General features: G+C 40.4%; 1 protein-coding gene across 1 annotated transcript in view; it reads right to left on the bottom strand.

The window, feature by feature from the left end:
* mdga1 (MAM domain containing glycosylphosphatidylinositol anchor 1) overlaps positions 1-17,310 on the bottom strand; it is a gene marked incomplete at both ends in the record, with an annotated part of 167,527 nt that overhangs the window by 20,286 nt on the left and 129,931 nt on the right. The window contains 6 exons of the mRNA XM_084001722.1: positions 1,452-1,613; positions 1,763-1,915; positions 4,055-4,078; positions 4,225-4,405; positions 12,534-12,682; positions 12,763-13,029. Coding sequence (XP_083857848.1) covers positions 1,452-1,613; positions 1,763-1,915; positions 4,055-4,078; positions 4,225-4,405; positions 12,534-12,682; positions 12,763-13,029 — 936 coding nt within the window. The remainder of the gene's footprint in view (positions 1-1,451; positions 1,614-1,762; positions 1,916-4,054; positions 4,079-4,224; positions 4,406-12,533; positions 12,683-12,762; positions 13,030-17,310) is intronic.

The raw sequence follows: 17,310 nt of genomic DNA, 5'->3' as shown, positions 1-17,310 counted from the left end.
AGCCCTGCATGCCGTTCTCTCTCCTCATTGGATAAAAACTGTAGGATACGATAAATGTTTTCTCCTTGGCTCAGAGCAGAGCAGAGTGACTGACAGACCCGTGTTTCGGTCCAAACACTCTATGTAAGTGATTGCTGTCGGAAGATATAACTATTTAAGACTTATATTAACACAAATATATCACTTACTTCTGCTTTAACTAAATTAAAAACAGTCTGATACTCTGTAAAAATAAATGTTGTAAATGTTGAAAATGTTGCTGTGTCAACAATCCTTTAAGTAGCAACTAGGAGCCTGTGTTTAACAGCATCTGAGTGTTTTCTACAGGGTAGGCAGTGACTCAATTTTTTAGCTCACTGAAACATGTACAAATCTTTCTATGCAAATAGGCTCACAGTATATTGTCCCTGCCTGCCTGCAGGTGAGATGGTTGTGTTTGACTTTTTGTGTTTGATCTATCACAGAATATAGATGAGGCACATCACTCTCTAATCTCCTGCAATCGACTGTGGGGAGGATGTGCAGGTAGTGTAATATGTGAGAAAAGCAAACTTGTAGTGATTGAGTGACTCTATATCAGGACCTCCTGATATCTCGCTCTCACTTATACAGCTACTGTACAGAATAATTACATAATGAGTACACCCACACACGCACACAAATATTGTGCCTTTCTATACAATTAGGTGAAGGGGGAGGTCAGAAGGGAAATGAATGTCGGAGTGAGGCCTGTATGTTTGGGCGATGTGCACATAAATCATTGTCTATATGTTTTTTGGAGAAAATCTGTGTGTGTGTGTGTGTGTGTGTGTGTGTGTGTGTGTGTGTGTGTGTGTGTGTGTGTGTGTGTGTGTGCAGGTGTGTAGGCTACAAGATGTATGCATTCTTGTGGTGTGACAGAGCATATTATGATGAACAGCTCCCCCAAATGACTGATTGTGTCTTGCCACTGCCATAAATCACACACCCACTGCCCCCTCCATCCACATCCAACTGGGCACACACACACACACACACACACACACACACACACACACACACACACACACGCACACACACACACACACACACACACACACACACACACACACACACACACACACACACACACACACACACACACACACACACACACACACAGAAAAACAAACAGAACTTTTCTAAAACCCCACTCACCACCTGCTCCCCTCCCCTCTCTCCCTTCCACACGCACATACACAAGCACCTACTGTACAATGTTGTCTCTGACAAGCTCTACAAGCAAGGGTCAAGCACAGAGTTCAGATTTTGACAGAAGCCCGGTGATATGAAAACCCAGATAGCAGTATGTGTCAGCATATTCTCCAGTGTATGTCCGTGTGTCCCATTCTGTTTCTGTGGATGATTTTATGTGGTGGAAGATAATGTCCATGTTTGTATTTATGAGCATTATTCTCTTGTCTGTTACTCACCGATGTGTTTGCCCTTCATGTGGTAGTAGAAGGAGACACAATATGGTACCCTGCCAGAGCCCTTGGGGCCTCTGATGGAGGACACATTAAAAAGTGGAGACAGCAGCCGAGCCTTGTCTCCCTGAACACGCGGCCGCGATGCTTCAATGTACATGTAGTAACCTGTGACCAACACAAAAACACTCTATTGTCCACAGTTTTGAATACAACACAAAACTAAATGTTATCATGAGTCTATTTATCCCTCTGATTACTGACGTTACACGGCATAAAGACCAGTCTCTGCTGCTACATATAAAATGGCTCCTCACCCTCCTTGGTTCCACTGCGGTCAGTCTCTGGGCCGGTATTGGCTGATCGCTTCGGATTCTGCGTCAGGTGATTCTGTCTCGTCCAGTCAAAGACGTCACTCCGGTCTTGAGAGAAACCACAGATCCGCTCATCTTCAAAACCACACACGTGGTCTGGGATGTGTGTATATGGGGTGGAGGAAAAAATAAGGGAGAAAAACACGTTTGATCAGTGATGTGACAGGTAGATGACAAACTGCAGGTGACATAACCTAATGTTTTTTTTTTTCCTGCCCAATCCTCCTAAGAAAATTAATGGCACTATGTACAGCAGCTGTATAGTAACCTATGCAGTTTGAATGTGAAGATCAGACAGCCAGGCAATTACTGACTAAATGATAGGGGCATTGTAGGAGGCGGGGTATATAATGTGAAACTTAAAGTGGATTCCACATATTATGTATTCTAATGTATAACTCCTACGTGCAGAAAATTCCACAGGCAACTATTACTGTGCCAGGCTATTTCAAAAAGAAAAATAAGATTAAAAAACATCATTTTTAAAAAAATCTCTACTGATTCACACACATTTCTGACAAAACAAGGCATGTAGTTACAGTATGAAAGAGAAAAAGAACAGCACAACAATAATGAGGAGGACTGTTGACCCACTGAACCATGTTTTACACTATTGAAGTGATTCAAATGAAACGTCTGTTACATCGTCAATTTGCAAAACACCAAGTATCCACCGATGCAACAATCAATGATAAATGATGTGGCACGATAATAGGAACACCAACCACTTGATACTGTATGGGTGAAGAGCTTCTTGGTGATTTTCAAGCAGAAGGAAACATGCAACTACTACCAATAAAAATAATATCAGAATTTCAAATGCAAGGTCAAACAGATGAAGTCTAATGATTTCAATGTATGGATCATTGTGGAAAACATTTTTCCTCATTAATCTGGGAATGTATGAGCCTCTTTGGAGTACCAGGCAGCACAGAGAGTCATCTGTACAGTTTGGGAGGGAGTGTGTTCACATGCAGTGAATTCAGAAGCATGGATTTACCTTTTCCTATCTGAGTGATTCAAGTGGCTTTTTGAATAAGATGCAGACTTCTCCCAACACATACAGTATTTGGGGGAAGCTCAGATGTGTCTTCACTTGATCAATAATCTTTTTTGGATTTTTGCATCTTTTCATTCTTTTTTGATATCGCTTAAAATGCAATGAAGGACACACTTTACACACAAACAAACACAAAACATGTTTTGAGGAAGGCTTGTGAGTGATTTGCTACTCTCCTTGATGCTGACATCTCTTATTAAGACAGACAGAGGGTCATGTCTCTGTGGTGTTGTCACCTTCATTAACCCATCTGCAGGGCTCCGCTGGCATTATCACACACTCGCTGAAGAAATGAAAATTGAAGTGAATCAGTATAACAACTATCTAAAGCCATCCAAGCTGACAGAGTCAGGAAAGCTTCCCTGGACGCACAGTCCGCTGCAGATGCATATGGCTCATGCTCCCCATGAGAATGGCTTGTGTGTGCTTCTTTTGTTTCAGGGAGCTAATCCATTACTATTCACACCCTGCTCCAGTACATGCGCTCCTTTCAATTTGTACTGTTGTTCTCGCAGTCTGTTCCAATCTGCTGTTGTTTTAATTGCCTCACCCTGGCGGAGCCAACTGCCACTCCTGCCAGAAAAATGCTGTGTGTCTCTTAATGAGGAAAATAGACAAGATGCAATTGACTGAGAAAGAGAGAGGGATGGCAAAAGAGAGGATGAGAGGCGAGGGAAGAGCAGGAGTTAGTGCACAAGGGCGAGATGGAGAGAGATGGGGCTGACAGAGTGGAAAAGGAGACACAAATTTAAGATGAGACACATACATAACATAATGCAGCTTCATCAAAGGGAGTTAAGTTACAAGCCTATATAAGATGTCTTCACGGCCTCTCAATCACATCAGCATAACCAGTCTCGTGTCCTCCGATCACGACCACACTTTCATGACATTTAAAATGTCATGGATCTGCTTCCAGCGATCAGTTGCTTTCTCACATCTTACTGTTACCCTTCTCTCCTCCCTAGCAACAAGATTTAATAAAGGCCAAGGCTGGGCTGTGGCAAACTTCGCCTTGACAAACTTGTGCTGACATCGCTTGCAGCATACAAGCTAAATTAGCTTTCATCAAAATTCAACGTGCCTTCCTAACTTCACCACCCTGTCATCAATCAGGTCACAACAACAAGCTGAAGATTGTGAAATGTGGAAGAGCAGAGGTAATTAAGTCTCACCTGAAGGCCTTGTGTAGGTGTAGGCTGTAAGAAAATTATAATAATATTGATTACCATTCAGGGGTGTGTACCACCCAGCAGTTTTGTCCACAGTTCTTAAATGTATATGAAACAGAATGACTTATAGATATAGAGGGTGCTTGATAAAAATGGCTTTAGATGTGCCTTACGTTCTGAGTACTGGATGATTCGACTGATGTAGTCCCCAGTCCTATAGGTGGTGATGGGGGCAAGTCGGACCTCATAGGACAGAGGGATTCTCAGATCTGATATGGTGTGGGATAGCAGCACACCCTTCTCTGGCTCCTTCCCCTTGAGGTCTATCTGCCTTGAAAGCAGGCTCTGCTTGTTCTAGATTGGTACAGGTAAACACACGCACACAGACACACACACACACACACACACACACACACACACACACACACACACACAGACAAACACACAGATACACGTAAGATGCAGAAATGTAAACATGAGTATGCACAAACATGCCCATTAGAAGTCATTCAAGACATGGGAAACTCATGTCTCACCTGGACATGCAATATTCATTATTCTTACAGCATAACACATCACATAATATGTCCAGCAATCACAAAAAAAAGTCCACACTCTGTTCATATCTTATTTTTCCTAGAAGCAATATAATTTGCTCAAATGTGATTGAAGCATTATGTGTGATCAATATTTTACAGGTATTTTGTATTGTATATAGAAGTAGTAATCATTTGACAATTGGTTACTGTACCACCTTATTATTTCACTTTTCCATATCTGTTTATGTTTTTTCATGATTTCCATTTATTTATAGGTCAGTAAAATTAGGTGTAGGCATATACAGTATGTAACTCATTCTGGGCCTGTAGCCAAACAATGCACATCAGAACTTGTACTTGACTGTACATATACAAAAGGTATTGAAGTTTTTAATCTTTCATCTTTTGTCCAGGACAAAGTAAACCGGCTGTTGAAAGAACAACTTGTTAAGACATTTTACCCATAAATGCTTTGCAAAGTTATATAGGTTGATCTCAGTAATGAGTTATCATCCCGTACCAAGATTTACCAAACTGAAATAAATTGGGATATCGAATATTAAGAGTGAAAAATAAAAATGGTTACAATATTAATGCAGTCCAGTTCTTTTCTTTTAAAGCTAACTTACATTTTTTCTTTTCTTTTATTCACACCACTTTAAATAGAGCCATTGCTGTGCTATTCCACCCACGGAGAGAGGGATCCATTAGCTGTGTATCTGCCTCTGATCCCAGCTACTTAAAGACCCGACAGTGAGCTCAATCTAATGCATTAGGTCAGCCACTCCACCGTAACACCTTAGTACACCCACAGCATGCCATTATCAGTTTATGCATGTAGCAGAGGTGTGTACTGTATGTGTATATTGTGGTTGATGTCCAGTATATTTTTATGCATTGGGCACCCATGTGTGTGTATGATGATGAATGTCTACAGCACAGAACTGCTACAGTGTACATAGTAAGTAATCGATGTACAACAGGCAAATAATATCCAGACAGACCCATTTCCCCCACTTTGGAACAATTGAAATGATTTAATGTATATCCCAGGTTGTTTTATTCACTTACATGTTTGTTTTTTAAGTCATAGCAAAGATTCTAGAAACAAAAGAGCAAAAAAAACAAAATAATAATAATATATATATTTTTTTAAACAGAAAAAGACATTGCTCTTTTGCTTCTACTCAGCTCTTCCAATCTAAAAGGTAACAGTTTAGGAAAGCAGACAGGCACTGATGTGTCCCATAACTTCCCTTATAATTGCTACAGTACCGACATTGCCACATTGAAATCTGCTTTTCCTCCTATATCCTCTGACACCCAAATTGAGGTGTGCTATTCCCATTGGAGGTCTACTCACTACCACATATTCAAACTCAGCTAGACTGAGCTGATCATTTCTATTGACAAGACCACCGGGACTCCTGCTAAGGCTGCCAAGAATTTGGTATGTCTCCAATTATTGTGCGAGCCCCACATGGCAGCCACAGCCCGATCCCTGAAAGTTTGTCCTCTGTAACATACTTGGATTCGAATCCTTCCTTCTCCACCAGGCACTATGCCACTAATGGCTGTTAAAACCCCTTTTCTCGGTGCCAGTCTGGCTGTTTCCATTTCAGTTGCTCCAACTTTTCACCCTCTCTTGCCAGTCATGGAACATCCAACCTTTTATGGCAGGTATCTTCAATGCAGACTAAATAATCTGTTTCTAAACATAAACCTCTCTTTCCCCCACTGGATAATGTTCTCTCCTCTAACTCACCTCCGCTCTAACTTTTCTTTAACGACACTGTTTGACGTGAAATATCATGCCTTTGCACACTGAACTCTTGTTTGTTTTCACTGTAGTTGTGTGATTTTTTAGGTTTATCTATAATTGTACTCCTTAGGCTACAGCTCTGATGAGTAGTGTGCTTTCTGAAAATAATTTAAAAAAGGGACATAGTAGCAGGATGGTGTACAAAAGCACACTGCCTCTTTTAATGAAAAGGCAGCAAAGGAAGGTTTTGGTTTAAGAGACCTTCATGTCAAAGAAAGGTCACAGGGTTTGATTTCTCAGCCACTAATGTGTCTTGCTGAAATTTTATTTGTCCAAGGTCCTGATATTAGTGCCAACAGGATCTTCTGAAGAAGTAATAAATTGATTGAATTGATTGAATTGATTGATTGATTGATTGATTGATTGATTGATTGATTGATTGATTGATTGATTGATTGATTGATTGATTGATTGATTGATTGATTGATTGATTGATTGATTGATTGATTTCAAAATAAATTATATAAAAATTAAGTAATAAAATAACTAAAATGGGGATGCAGATGATGTCTTTCTGAGGCTTTTTCTTGCTGTACAATACATCAAACCAAATTGTATCCACTGGGTCTGAAAAAACAAGTTCAATTGTTATTAAACACATCTGCAATACATTTGAAACAGCACATTTAGTTGAAGTATTGAACCAGTCATTCCAAATATCGTTGAGTCAATAATGAGCACAAGAAGCATTAAGAGCAGAGCAACTCGTTAAAAAGCAGAAATTAACTGTGAGCTTAGTTCAAAACTAAGAATGTGAACTATGTAATTTTGATCTGATGTGGACTGAACACTGTGTGTACACTACTGTAGGAGCTGGGTTAGGAGGGGTTTTGTCAATGGATCTTACTATTTTGGGACTTTTCTTTAATATTGTCATTTGTGTGATAAATTGGGTAAAATATCATTATCTGTTTGCATTCACAAACAGTTATTAAAATTAAACTACATGAGAAGACACATTTTCTTTTTGTAACATATTCACAAGATGCTGTGTTTAATAACCTCATCATGTATGCTATTGTTTTGTATGTAAGAACTGTACAGTGACTGTATGAGAAGTATAGTGTAATATGAGTACTACAAAATAACATGAACTAATAATAATTACGTTCTACCAATGGGTGCATCCTTGCATCAACCACATTCATCTTACATGAAGCAGGCAATACATCAGTTTGTTTTGGAGGCTCTGATCCATCCTTTCATCAATATTGGATTCCTCTGTGTTTTTAATATATAATTATTGTTGATAGATGAATTGCAAAATTTGTACAAAGCTCTGTGCAGTTGCCACCATTATTCATGCAATGTCATACTGTGTATAATATTTTACATGGCAGCGGTTACAAAGTAAAATGTATTGTGCCCTTTTAACACCCACTTACGCTCACATTCCCCCATATAAACATTTACACACTGCTCATACAGCACATGTATAATTATGTGGAATATTTCAGGAAAGAAAAGCTATGCTCATGTAATATGCATTAAGTATGTGTAAGCGGGGAGAAACAAGTTAATAATGCTGAGGAGTTGGAGCTTTAGAAGTAGGAGGTACTGGCTTTCTTCATGAGCGTACAGGGCCTGTGCACGTACATATACAGTAGTACGTGCACGCACACTTGTTTGGTCTTTTTAAAGTGTGTGGGAGATAGATGACAGAAAGAAAATGAACTAGACTAAAAGCATGCACAAACACACACACACACACACACACTGTAATGGCCTGGACACAGTTTGGATCAATGAGGTGCTGAGGTGTGACTGAGAGGAATTCAGCTGCTCCTGCTGCAGGTTAAAATCTCTGCCTCATGCCTGTGTGTGCTTCCCTCACCAGGTCAGAGAAAGTAATATATGTGTATTTATGTATGTATATGTGTGTGTTACTGATGAGGAAAGGGGCAAGGTGAGAGTGAGAATGATATACAACATGTAGAGAGAGGATCGAGGGCAGGAGACAGTAGTGAGCAGTGAGTGACTGACATATTCAAAAAGGCAGAGAGGAGGTTGGTTGATAGACCGCTATCGAAGTCCATCTACCTCTCTTTGACACGTCTGCGTGTATCTGTGCACCTGTGTGAGTCTCTGTGCCACACAGACATTTTCAGAAATTTCAGCCAGACAGTGTCTTCTACTGTGTCTCCATCAGATGTGTCAACAAAGAGACAACAGAATACAGAATCACACATTCTTTGAAGACAAAGAATGTGTGAGAGAGGGTGAGCGTAGAGGGGCAGCCATGAGATAGAGACACAGACACAGAGTGATGTGTGTGAGAGAGAAATTCGAATTGACGGCATGAAAAGAGATGGCCTTCTTCAAACAATAAGAAGAGTGAGGTTAATTTTTCTATTATCCTCTATTAATGGATCTCTTTGACGACTGACCCAGCCGTCCAATGATGTCAGCTGTGTGTACATTAACAAGTCATCATCTGTGCATGTGCGTAGTATGTGTGTGTATCAGTGTCAATGCTTCTCTTCGAGGCCTTGTGTGTGAATATATGAGTATATGCATAGTGTGGCTGGATATGTGCATAAATTATTCATATATTTGATTTAATGTACAACTCTAATTTATCATGAATAGTTTTAATTTCTCATATATATGATAATGGGGATGTGTGTTTGCATGGGCGTGTTTGCGTGACTGTGTCTCCGTGCAGAGAGAACCTAGGTGTAGTACTGATAAAAAAAGCAGGTTGGTTGCCAGCCACACAACTTGAGTGATACACAACATATAACTTCACAGCTGCAGGGAGAAGACTGGTCGATACAGAGATGAGGTGGAAAGACAACAAGATGGGAGGATGAAGGTGTGAAGAGCAAAAAAATGATACAGGGAGGGTACCATTAGGGTAAAAAATACAAATGTTTGGGATCAAACAAAACACAAAGGTATGTAAATTCTGTCCTCCAGGAAAAAAAGGCAGTGTTAAGCTTTGAAAGCAGCTTATCAAAACCCATAGTTATGTTTTATTGTTGGGTGACCTCTAGCAGCTGTAGTAATTATGAAGGAACAAAGGAGGAAACTGCATAAAGAGCAACAAACTCCATGTCAGGAGGAGGGTGGAGGGGTCTGATGGACAAACAATGTTTGTTTCAACTTTGAAATTATCATTTTTGCGTTTGTCCATGACTGTTTCACTACCTTGACTGCATGATTATTTTTGGACAACAACAAAAATTCTCTAACTTTACTGTAGAAGTTACATTATTTTAGCCTTTCCCTAAACCTCACCAAGTTGTTTTTTGTGACAGAGGTCCACACCTGCCACTGTAGGGTCATTTTGTCAGGAGATTCTTCTATTGATCATGTAAGAGCATAGAGACAAACACCTTATATGGTCATTTAGGTTTGTTAAAATTTCTACAAAAAAAAAATAAAACAGGTTATTTAATTTCCTCTTCCCTTAATTTCAACTAACATTAATAGATGTGAACAAATCTGCAGGACAGAAAATGACTCTCCTAAACTGAGTAAAAAGGAATCAGGAATGACATATCTCCTGATCTTCCCTTAGATGCATATGCATGAGAAAGAAGCACTGCATTAATAAATAAAGTACCAGTGATGACAGACAACTTGAGCTTCCTTAAATTAAGGAAAGTGTCTGACATTAACCACAAACGGCTTCGTAAGTCTGTAACGTGCAAAAAGGAAAAATTATCACATTTTAATTATCTCTCGCAAATCAAAGTACTCAATTAGAAAAATGTTGGGGTGGAGCTTGTGCGGTGAGGAGAAGGTGTGTAAGGACAGTTTGTTGGAGCAAGGAGGGCCTGTCAACTCTGTTAACTCCTACTCAGCGAAACCCCCTGCAGGGAGAGCGAAAACTAAATTAATAAGTGTAAACAGGGACTTCACAGCCTTGCAATGAGTCACGGAGCACACCATGTTGCCTAACACACACACACAGAAATGGTCATCTGTTATACATGCATGTTAATAAGAATGCATTCCTATATACAGTAGCAGTCATACGTAGAATACTATAACACCCACACCCACTTACACAGGGAAAAAAAGCAAACATTAAACCATGCTTGAGCAAAAGTTAGAAACATGTGCTCAGACCCGCAGCAAAGAGCACTGCTCTACATGAACTGATCTGAGTCCTCTTGTATCCCCCTCTGTGTCTGCATGTCTCCCTTGAGACCCTCACATCATTTTGAATGTGCTAAAAAGATAGAGTGTCAAGGTGTTAAGAGGATGAGCTGGAGAAAGTGTTGCAGAAATAGATGGGTTGTGAAATTGAGATGGTATTACATTTGAATGTTCTCGTACTCTATTTAATAGTCGAGAGGACCACTGAGATTTGCTGTTTTTCTTTAATTTGCATCTTATTTCTCTCTTTCGCACATTCACTTCTTTGCTCGCTCTCACCCTCTGCTTTCTTTCTTTTTTTTCCCCTGACTCTTTCTGGTCCCTCTCTAATGCGCACATAAAGACATGGAGGTAAAAACCTTGAAATTAAATTAAAGTTTAACAACATTTAAGATGCCCTAACCTGCCACTTAATGCAACTCATTATTTTAAGACTGTCAGCATAACAATTCACAGCAACTATTTATCAGTGCTATTTCAGTGGCCACGGCTCACTCAACATTAAATGCCATTAAGTCTCTAACAGTACAGAGTACCTCAGAGCAGGGAGGAGGTGCGAGAGAGAGAAGTGGAAGCTAGAGCAGACTGAGAGATGAGGAAGAAAGAGGATGGAATGGGAAGAGACAGGGAAAGAAATACTGGGAGTGAAATCAGGATACCAGCAGAAAGACTTTAGACAAAGGGTACGGAACAAGGGAGAGGTAGAGTGAGAGTTTTCAGAGAGCCTTAGCATGCAACCTAATGTGCATCTTAGGAAGGCCAGTGTTCATTTTGCATCTCCCTGAAGAGTCTTACTTAATAAGGTAAGCAGCCAAGTCCTAAAGTAGGAGGGGAATTAGCTATTCATCCGCACAAAAGCAAGCTGGCAGACCTTGCATTCCCTCTTTTTCACTCTCTCTCTCTCTCTCTCTCTCTCTCTCTCTCTCACACAGACACACGGACACACAAACCCCCAGCCAGTTGTGTATAATTCACTGTTATCCTTCCTTCCTGTCTTCTTACTCATGACCCGTATATTGTGAATAGCTGTTTGAAACAAAAACATGAAGATGGGCTCTGAAACAGTCAGGAAGGGTTTGGCTGGGGTCAACTATCCAGTCTTAGAGGGGTGAAATTTATAAGATTAGGAAAGTTGTAATGATGTTGATCATCATTTGTAATGGAGCTGCTGTGTGTGGGTATCTCATACAAAAAGCATGCATGGTGTATACAGTAGCACACACAAACTACATTGAAAATAAATATATAATATCTCCTCAGCATTTTCATTTTTCAGTCTGGGGAAAATCAGAGTTGAGGTTTAAGAGGTTATTCCAGTACCTGCTTATTCTAAAATCAAGTTTGTGACTAATTTAACACCCTCACAGAGTTGTGAAAATGAAGTCACATCAATGCAAAGTCAGTAATTTTAGGACAAGTTAAAACATGAAAATACCATATTTTTGTCTTTACTGTCTCTCGATTTAATTCTGGAGACAATGAAAAGACCTTGGCATCGGAGGCCTGGTCTTGTCATATTATGTTTGCAAAAGCAGGAGCAAACACAATGTTGACAGTGAGGTAACATGGGTATTAAAAGATGTTCATGCCTTCGAACTTAAATATTGAGAGGTGAAAATGAGGGAAAACTGAAAAGGCAGGTCCTGAGGAAGAGAAAAGAAGAGAAGAGGCTGTGGTATTTTTAATTCAGTGCAGGTTTCCATTGATTGACAACACACGCCTGACACTAGCTAAGCTCATAAAGCCCCATGTTTACTTAAATGGACTTGTATGTGTGTTCTTGTCTACGCACGTTGAGCACCTCTTCAGTCATGATGAATCTAAACTTTTAAACAAAGGCAGGTGACTAATGTTTGCTTTAAGCTGGACTGATCAATGTCAGACTCATGAGTGACTCCCTGTTTGTCCAACATGGACATGTTCACTGTTAGTGTGTGTGTGTGTGTGTGTGTGTGTGTATGTATGCATGCCAATATGTGTAGGTCTGTGCACATGCTTAGGAGGAATATTTTACCTTTCGAATATTAATCCAGTAGCCTACGATGCGGTCTGTGGCCTCAGGATCTTTCTGTGTCCACTGCAGATTGTAGGAGTAGTTGTTTCCTTTCAGGATTCGCACTGGGTTGGGTGTGTCAAAGTAAAACTCAGCATTGTAGGGTTGTGCTGTGGTATGAGGGGACAAAAGGAGAAAAATGAATAAAACAAAGACAGACAGACAGACAGACAGACAAAATTTCACTCACCAGAGACGTTAAAGGTGCATGTTGATGTTCCTGCAGTGTTGCTGACTCGGCACTCATAAGAGCCACTGTTGGTAGGATCCAGCTTGAACTTTAGTTCTGGTGTCTCCTTAAAGTCCGGCATCGGCATGCGAATGAATTCGCCGTTCCGAAACCATCGGATGTCTGTCAGACGTGGCGGGTTGGACCGTATGACCGTACATCTCAGAGTCACCATCTGATTGTTCCTGGAACGCATGTCCTGGAAGACTGGGTCCAATATAGGAGGATCTGCAGGGACAACAGAACACAAGATATTAGAGAATTTGTGTTAAATCCCCTAAAAGTCCAGTACTGTAGCTATGCATTTTCTGCAGGCAAAACATAGTGTGGCATCCCTCACGTACCAAGGAATTGAACATGTTAAACGTCCAAGACGAGGAGGGGACATAAACAGACTGTTGTGACTGTTGTTTCCTATTAATTATCTTCCGTAGATGATAATTTATTCACCTGATGTGATAGACGGATTCGATTTTAACCTAATGTTTGTAAGAAGAAAGAGGGAGGTAAATGACCTGATAAAGGGCTGACACGCTCGAAAAGTTGTCTTATCAGTAAAGATTTTTGGAGCATAATGAGAGTGCGGGCTTGTTCTTTCCTTTTGATTTTTCCCACTTAGTCCAGCACCCAAAGCAAGTGATGTGCGTACATTTTTTACAATTTTTAAATCTATTTCCATGACAAAGGGAAAGATGGAGATAAACTAAAGCAGATAAGTCATGGGGAATTTTAAGCTTAAAGATGTGAACAATGCAAAATGGAGCGCAGTCATGTATGTACATCACCATCATCCATGTCTGCCTTGTCATTTTTTTCCACTGCAGAGTAAATTTCCTTGTATCATTAGAAAACATTGGTTTCTGACAAATCCTCAGACACAGAGCAACTGTTATCGCCCAAGGGATCAGGCATTTCAACGAGGCACAAACACACCCCTGCTGCTAACCTATCCTAACCAGCGGTAATTAACCTGTCAGCAGCCATGTGTGTTTCTGAGGTTAATGACTGACTAGCTGCTGTTGCCCTGGGTTCAGCCAAGACGCAACACAGCCAAATTACTCTGCCACAAATCACCAGTCAGCTATAGTTCACCCCTGGCTAATCATGTAGATAATAGACAAGATGCTAATGGTGGTATTGCTGTACTAACGGTGATGAGAACTGGTGTTAAAGCCCCCAGAGGTGAGGCAGCATGACTCAAGTCCCTTATGAATCAAGTATATCAGACACAGATGTGTAATTATATTCTAATCTATGTTATGCCTGTAATGCAGACAGATAGGACAGACCACATGAGCTTCAATAAGGGAAGACAAGGAAACAGAGCCACAGAGATAACATGAGCAGGGGAGAATACTGGAACAGAGAGATTGTCTTACTGTACTCTTTACAATATACTGTATAGTCTTATTATCAGCTTGTTTTTTTGCACTTCATAGTAATGCACTGTGCTATCTATCTATATATATATATAAAGTTTGATTGGTTTATAGCCAGAGTTTTTGTATTTTTCTAATGGGAAATAGTTTTTTTTTGTCATTTTAGCTTTGGGGAGCCAACCACAACAGCATATGGCATTCACAGTTTACATATATAGTTATAAGTGAAGCTTCTTTTGAATCCTGAAGCTCTTACAAAAATAAATGCATCACCTCTGTGAGTCAAGCTTTTAATCTTATATTTTACTACAGACTCGGGTATACACAGCCAAACCAATTCTTTATTTGGATCAGTTTACCATTCTGTGCTTGTACTCCAGTCACAGGAACATGAGTAAGCACCTGCATGCTAAAGAGACTGGAAACAACCATACCATTTAACTTCTCAGCTTCTATGTTCTTGATTTGTTTTTTTGTCAGTAATCTGAGCCTGCAAAACTTTTTCCTATTTTCTTGCTTGTGTGACCAACTATTATTTGCAGCTGGGTGTCCAGTCATTGTTATGCCTCTGACCTCTTGGAGGCACTGTATAGTACGTAGGTACTCCCTGCACTCACAGCAGCACCATGTGGTAAAGTTGAGTGATTGATCAGCAGTCAAAGGTCCTACTGTAATCATATGGACTGATTAGTGTATGGTCACAAACCCTGCTCATGCTTACAGACGCACATACGCATACTGATGGCTATCTGACTTTGGACACAGGTGGCAAGGGTAAAGAATAACAGACAAACTGCACAGTGGTGGTGGCTAGGGAGGAGAGGAGAGAGGAGGTGTGTTGTGAGCTGGTTTGTGAGCAGTTTATAAATCATCCCATCCCCAGTAGACTTTAGTGGACAAGTTATTACACTCCCTTACCCGACCATAAGTATTCATTTTAACAATTATGTACTTCTCTCGGCAGAAGGTTTCACTTTTTCAAGCCATTGGGTTACTTCAATTTCTAACACAACTTTTCAAATCTCCAGAGCATTGTTTTTGCATCTATTTGCTCCTTATTTGGGACAAACAGCACTGTGCTGCAATGTTTCATAGTCAGGAGACCATAATCCATGTAAACACGCCATTGCTATCTGTCTTATTGAATGCAAAATGGATTCCATCCGGGAATGCAACACTGACCAAGCCAAACATTTACAGTACACAAAGAGAAAATCAATTTACATGAGACCAAGAGAGGAAGGGTGTATGTGTGAGGGTGTGTGTGTATGGGGGTGGGGGGTGCAAGGTAGGATGAAGGAAGAGAGAAAGCCCTCTTAAAGAAGCAGACAATGAGGAAGACGAATGATAGGGGAAGTGTGGTGTGAAAGTGAGAGAAGTCGATGATTGAGTATGGGAAGTGGGGAGAGAATGAGAGAATGCAGGATGCAGAAAGGGAATGACAAGACAGAGAGAGGTCCTCTCTCATGGCCAGCAGTTAGCTGATTGATGATGATGAGAATGGCAATGAGGAAGAACAGCCACCCCTCCAGGAGGGAAAGTGGGCAAGTAACGAAAAGGACACAAAGCGAAAAGAGGAAGCAGGAGAGGAAAGAGTGGCAAGAGTCTGCGTAGCCACTTAATTATAGCTGCCATAAAAAATGATGACATCCTTCCTTCACATCGATCAGCGGTGCTAAATGGAAGGAGGCAAAACAAACCCAATAAATAAACAAATGGAGTAAAATTGGTCATAAAGAATGCCAGTGAGAGGAGAAAAGAAAAGTGATCTGTTTTCTCTCACCTTTGTTGACTGTAAATACTCAGAAATATATCATACTTTATGGCGTCTCCCTATCTACCAACCTGTTTCTCCTTTTTCTAAATCACACACATCCTCACCATGCCCTCCTCCATCTTCCTATTATCCCCAAACCCTGCTTTCCTGTATCAACCTCTCTCTTAACCTCGGTTCTCTCCCTCTCTCTTGCTCTCAGTCCTGCTTGTGTATTTGTCTCGGCTCACTGTTTCTCTCTCTGTCCAGAGTTGGGTGGCCACCTGGGCCATTAATCAGGGCTGGCCAGTGTGGACAGCAGAGCTCACATAGTGTTGCCCTTCCCACCCTGTCCGCATTGGCAAGCTCGGTAAATCCTTCCTGAGCAGGGGAGAGGAGGACAGAGGAGGACGGAGGAGACGAGAGTAGGCTGATTTTGGCATGTATTTATCAACCATGTCACAGTGGAAAATTGGTCCTAATGGGCCAAATATTCTCAGGCAAATGCTTACTAGTTCCAGCTTTTAAGCACAAGAGGCAAAAACACTTCATCAACTTTTTTTCTAAAATTCAATAAAAAACATTTAGTGGCTTTTTCCTCTCTGGGATATATACCCATAATTGCTCCATCTACAGAGATAAACAATCCCTCATGCACTTTTGCTTAATTGGAATATAAATAAATAAATGCAGCTACAACTGTGGTACCTCAAAAAATGTAGTGATTGTATTTTCTTCTTTAGCCACTACATTTCTACATTGCCCTGATAAATATGAGACTTTTTTAACTTGACCTTGTACACAGGGCACAATGGGAGTGTGTTAAAAGGGCTGAATTGAATACTGGATTCCTGTTAACATGAAATTACTGATTTGAATCAAACACTTACCAGTGCAGTGATACACTGCTGTGTATGGGGGCATGCTTTAGCCTAAATAGTACATTAGTGACTCATCTAACATTTCAGGCTAATGGATGATTGAAGTTTTTGGTAAACACTGTGTTTATGACTACACTCACAACAGATCTGATTTCGTTTTTATTTGTTTTTAATGCCTAAGTCATAAAAACCCATGGATGCAAAGCAGATAGAGCCAAATACAGTTCAGAACTGATGAAAGCTCTGGGAACAAACATCAATAACGGAACTTTGGTGTGCTCACATTTGGAAAGTTCATTTTTGTAGGTTATTACAGTATGTTTGATTTTAAAACCCAGTGGTTTTAATGTGTTACAGCATGAAAACAGGGGCACTAACATGAGAAATTACAGCAGTGTATTCCATGTGACTGTAGAGTTAGCTTTGTCTGTCTGGTTTACTAATAATCACTGAGAACAGCCAATGAAGGTAGAAATGTTAACAGATCTGTGCCAGT

Source organism: Trachurus trachurus, assembly GCF_905171665.1.
Source record: "Trachurus trachurus genome assembly, chromosome: 3".
Lineage (NCBI taxonomy): Eukaryota > Metazoa > Chordata > Actinopteri > Carangiformes > Carangidae > Trachurus > Trachurus trachurus.
The sequence above is the reverse complement of the archived record's forward strand: the minus strand, read 5'-3'. Positions and strand labels throughout refer to the sequence as shown.